The sequence below is a fragment of the Galeopterus variegatus genome, unplaced genomic scaffold (genome assembly GCF_000696425.1).
Source record: "Galeopterus variegatus unplaced genomic scaffold, G_variegatus-3.0.2 Scaffold6827, whole genome shotgun sequence".
NCBI lineage: Eukaryota > Metazoa > Chordata > Mammalia > Dermoptera > Cynocephalidae > Galeopterus > Galeopterus variegatus.
In genome coordinates this window covers 47,412-52,791 of record NW_007732938.1, presented here as the reverse complement: position 1 = coordinate 52,791, position 5,380 = coordinate 47,412, and the positions used below count along the sequence as shown (strand labels likewise).

At 51.4% G+C, this 5,380-nt stretch overlaps 1 protein-coding gene across 1 annotated transcript in view; it reads left to right on the top strand.

Moving 5' to 3' along the window:
• The first annotated feature begins 677 nt into the window (after positions 1-677).
• MTG1 (mitochondrial ribosome-associated GTPase 1) overlaps positions 678-5,380 on the top strand; it is an 11,253-nt gene continuing 6,550 nt past the window's right edge. Inside the window, exons 1-3 of the mRNA XM_008591307.1 lie at positions 678-737; positions 2,542-2,646; positions 4,578-4,714. Of these exons, the coding sequence (XP_008589529.1) occupies positions 684-737; positions 2,542-2,646; positions 4,578-4,714 (296 nt within the window). The 5' untranslated portion in view covers positions 678-683. The remainder of the gene's footprint in view (positions 738-2,541; positions 2,647-4,577; positions 4,715-5,380) is intronic.

Genomic DNA, 5,380 nt, shown 5'->3' with positions numbered 1-5,380 from the left:
GCCGGCCGGGGTCCTGGGCCCGTTGCGGCTCGCAGCCTCGGCCCCCCCGCTTCTGAATGTTTACCTTGAGACCAAGTGAATGGCGGGCGTGGGGCGCTTTCCGGCCGCTGAGTTTTCGGCTGTCATCGCGATGCTGTTAGTGTTTCGGCGCTGGCCACGCGGGGTCCGGGCCGGTGACCCGACGTTAGGGCGCCTCTCACCGGGCGGCCGGCAGCTCCTTCAAAACGTGTTTTTTGACGTCTAGACGTCTTCGGAATTAGCTTCTGTCGGCTTGTCAAGATTCGGCCCCAAGAAGGCACCAGGCCCGGCCCGACCTCTCGGGCGGTCGGGGAGGCGGCGGGAGGAGGGCGCGCCGTCGTGGGCCCGCGGCGTCGCGGTCCGAGGGGCTGGCGTCATTCTGCTGCGCAGCCCAGACCGAGGACCGCAGAGGTTGGGGTCTCTCCGCCCGAGCCTCCCGCGTGTCGGGTGGGGGAGGCGGGATCCGGCGTGGATGCGCGGCGGCCCTCGCTGGGAGGAGGCAGCGCACGCCTGCGGCTGTCAGCACCTGTGGCTTCCTTCGCGCCTGGTCCGCATAGGTCCTTCATCGTGGCGTGTCATTCTTGCAGCTCACCTGGGATCCACCGCTCTTGAAAGGTCGGGGACCCTTCACTGAGGCGTCTTTGTGTTTTGCAGGGCTGAAGAAGATGCAGAGCAGCCTGAAGCTGGTGGACTGCATCATCGAGGTCCACGATGCCCGGATATCCTTTGGCAGTGCGTGGCCGCCGCTCTTCCTGAGTCGGCCTTTGCGAACAGCAGGCACCGTCGCTGTGTTGTGACCTTGCTTCCGCCCACCTGCTCCACCTGGCCCTGGTCCAGTCCGTCACCCCCAGTGACCAGCAGCCTCACCTGTCGTAGTTATTGACATTTAAAGCAGTGATTCTTAACCCTCATTGCACATTACAATCACCCGGGGAGGCTTTTAAAAGTGCCAGTTGCTAGGCCGCTTTCCAGGTGGGTCAGTCACAATCTCTGGTGTGGGGTCCAGGCCGCATGTTGTTTTGAAGCTCCCCATTGATGCACAGAATCTTTTGTCTTGGCTGCTGCCTGGTTCACCCCAGCCTTCCAGTATGGTCCAGCAATAGAATTCTCTAGTTAGGATATGAATCCTTAGTTAAATGTTTCTGCTAACTGGGGCTTTCCTCCTGTGCTGGAGTGCATTGGTGAGATGTGATAATCTTGTTCATTGACAAGTGTATTCTTCAGACCCTGAGGTTGTGTTTAGGTTCTCCTTATATGATGGAGGTATTGATTTGAGACTTGTTACCACCCTGGCTGATTCACCTCAGAAGAGTGTGGGAAGATGAACCAGCTGGCCTAGAGACAGCCAGCTACATGTGTGTGATGACCATGGCTTTCACTGCCAGGAGTCTTGGGAAGACTATCCCCTTGCCAGGGAATAGCAGTGGAGGATGAAGGACCACTTTCAGTGTTTCGAAGGTTGTTGGAACTTCAGCAATAAAGCTTTGGGTTTCTTTGCTGTAGGCTGTAAATATTATCAAGTCATACAATATCTCAGGCTAGTCAGAAGTGATTATTGGCAATTATATGTCTGATTATTAATAATAAAACCTGTGGTTGTTATTCAGTATATGTGATGAGAGGACAGTTCTGCTCTGGTCTCTGGTCATTCTGCCTTATCTAGGATGTGGCAAAAAGCCCACATGCTGGGTAGTGGCCACCGTATCATCCAAGGGGAGGAGTCTGGAGGCTTGTGTTCTGAGTGATCACAGGATTGGGTAGCCTCTGAGGGAAGAGTGGGGTTTACATCAGATCCCTGTGTGGGGTGGGACACAGTGGCTTAACTGGGTGCCTAGATTGAGGCATGCCAGAGGCCTTGGGAATCTCACAGATAGACTCAGTAGGAGAGAAGAGTCACCAGGAAGGGCCGAGGGCTCAAGATAAACATGAAAAGCACCCCCCTGCCTGTGTTAGTGTTACAGGAGGTGAGGCCCACAGTGAATCCCAGGGATCCCTGCCTGAGGGGAGGGAGAGGGGATCTCCAGTGTCCACGGAGAGAATGGACCTGCCCACTTGCAGGTGTAGCTACTGGGCCCCAGGCCATGCGCACCCCTCCTTGGTGGTCACAGAGGGTGTCAATGGTGATTTGAGATGTTCTAGTTAGGACTTTATGGGAGGCACTTCGTTTTGAATGATCAGATCATCTTGAACTTGTGTACTGTGGCTACTAAACAGTGACATAGTTTCAAAACCTTTCTCTGAGCTTCACTTTTTGTTTTTGCCACCATCATTCCTGTCTGGGGAGCTACGCAAGAGCCACTGCCCTGCCTGACACCTGTGTGGCCTACCCTACTGTGGCACAGGGAGAAGGCGTACCCTTTCCCCAGCTGGGAGGGCAGGATTGGGGTTGGTCGAGGTTGGCCAGGCCAGCACTTGCTGTGAAACTGGGTTTCCTCAGTGATGCCAATCTGTATCACAAGACAAAGCAAAATAAGTTAATTGGCCAATAAAACTTTGAAGGAGTTTCTGCCTTAATTTTGCCACATCCCACTTTCAGGCCGCAACCCTCTGTTTCAGGAAACCCTTGGACTTAAGCCTCACCTGCTTGTCCTCAACAAAAAGGATTTGGCAGATCTTACAGAGCAGCAGGTAAAGGCCTTTCCCACAGATGCCTTCAGCACAGCTGTGTCTTCCTAGGCCACTTGTATCTAATAGAAGGGTCGCTCAACTCAAACAAACCCGGCTTTAATTTACCCAGACAGGATTTGCTTTAGTAGACCACTCTGCTTTGCAGAAGTATTCCAGTATGGTTTCTTAATCTAGCATGCTTTCCTCTAACATTTAATTTATGATCCAGATGCTCAAAATGTGCATACTTCCCATGGGAAGTGGTCAGGTGGTGCTGCCGGATACCAAGTGACAGCCATAACAACACTGTCCCGCGGACTTCTCCTTAGTGATGGAGATGCCCAGTGTCCTCTGTCCCATGGGGTGGCCTCTGGCTGCGGTGGCTGTGAGCACCTGACATGTGGCCATTGCAGCTGAGGAGCTGGCTTTCACATTTTATGTAATTTTACTTAGAGTTCCAGAAGCCTTGTGAGGCCAGTGGGGCTGGCGGCTGCAGCCCTGGACAGCTTGAGCACCTGACATGTGGCCATTGCAGCTGAGGAGCTGGCTTTCACATTTTATGTAATTTTAATTAGAGTTCCAGAAGCCTTGTGAGGCCAGTGGGGCTGGCGGCTGCAGCCCTGGACAGCTGGGCTGGTGTGGAGGTCGGCTGTGGTGGCTGCACTGCCTCAGTGTCCATGCTGCCAGTGTGGCCCTGAGGTCTGTATGCTGGCTGCCTCTGCACACCCTGTGATCTGGAAGCTGGGAGGAGTAGAAGTGGGAGTCGGGGTGGGGGGAAGCCCAAAGCCAGGCAGAACTGGGGTGTAGGTGACCCAGGGCAGGATATTTTCCACGTGTCTGGAGGTAACAGAAACTTGACTCTGGAAATGTTATTTTTGAAGTGTTTGTCTCTGCTTTTCTTGTGCTGTGTCAAATCCTTCGCAAAGAGTAGGTGTCAGAATCGTTTGAATTCAAGCCAGTTTTTAAGTTGCTAATGGTGCAGAATTTTCCTTTCGTTGCTTCAGCGGTAATGCCTTTCAGGTTTCATAGTTGACTGTGGTGCATTCGAGTTACTAAATTGCAACCACAGACTGTACCACAGGTTTCCAGGGAAACGTTAAATACTAAAACCGTAAGCGTCCTTATTCATTAAGAATCCAAACAGAAGGCATTTACCATAACGACCCAGCCCCGCTGCGCATGTCTTTGTTATGATTGATAGCAATCTGCATCATCGTAGTGGACAACTAAATAAGTAACTAAAACAAACTGAACTCATGTATGACCTTTTTTTTTTTTTATGTAAGCATAGATCGTATTTTTAGGTCAGTAGCTGATCAAATAATACGACACTGATTTAAAAAAATATCCAGCTTTACACTGATTTCACTGAAAATTAAGGCTAGTAAATTTATATTAACCTTAATTTACTTTTGGGCTTTTAAAGTATTACGTAGTCTGTGTTATTAATCAAATTCAAACCTCATTTTAAAGTGGAGTTCATCCTGTGAAAGGTCAAAATACACAAGGGTACTGAGATTACTCGATGAAGACCAAAACTGTAATTTCAGTGCTGGAAGTGGCCTCAGGACAACCTTGGTCAGCCTCATTTTACACACAGACAGTACCAAGTGTGGAGGGGCAGAGCCTGGAGTGCACAGACTGCATGGCCCAGCTGTCCCTTCCCCAGTCACTGCCCTTCTATCCTCACCAGAGGCAGCAGCTCTGGGGGCCAGTGATGGGGCCAGGCCGCCCTCTGACCCCCAGTCCTCGCCGCCAGGGCTCACTGTCCATCACCTGTGCCCCTGCCCGTCTCCTCGCCCAGCTGCTTGAGGCCGGGGTGTTGGGCCCACAGTGGCTCTGAGTGGACAAATACTCTTGGCAGAGTGTTCCTTCAGGTCAGATCCTTGAATTTTATTCTATCACACTATCCTGTTTTCTTTTAGTACTTTAAATGGAAATGTCTCTTTCAGAAAATTATCCAGCACCTTGAAGGAGAAGGCCTAAAAAATGTCATTTTTACCAATTGCATAAAGGATGAAAATGTGAAGCAGGTAGGCTTTTTTCTGTTTACACTAATGTTGCTGCTTCAGTACATTCAAGGAATAAAGTAAATCATTTTATGCTTTAATAAGAAGCAGAGTTTTGGAAGAGATCTGAGGTACTGGTTTCCAGCTGGCACACGGGTGTGTGTGGGTCTCCTGGGGTGATGCATCTCCTGTGCTGGGGTGGGGAGATGGTCCATCAGGAATTTTGAAAGAGGATGGAGTCAGGCTGTAAAAGTACGTCCCAAGGTCATAGTTGCACAAACCCTTTTGAAGAGTCGAGCCACTTATTTTTCCCTGTTGTATTTGGCAGAATCTCACAGGCTGACGTGCATCTTCAGAGAAGGTGGCGAGAGTCACAACTGTTGCTGGAGCTCCCCAAGGAGCTGCTTGCTTGGTCATGGTGGGACAGGGGTGGACAGAGGTGGTCCCTGGCTGCCAGGGCTCAGCTGACATCTGTGATCTGGATAGAGCTCATTTTGCGACACTGGACAGTTGGGCGCCTCCAGAGGTTAAGGAAGAAACTAGGTTTCTACATGGACTCTTGAGTGGAAGTCTGGATATGAGGCCTTGTGCTCTTGACTAAAGATTGTAAAGGGAGGGTTGGCCCGGTGGCGCACTGCTACAGTGCGCCGCTTGGGAGCGCGGTGGCGCTCCCGCCGAGGGTTCGGATCCCACATACAGACCGGTTCCTGCTCACTGGCTGAGCGAGGTGTGGGCGCAGCACTGAG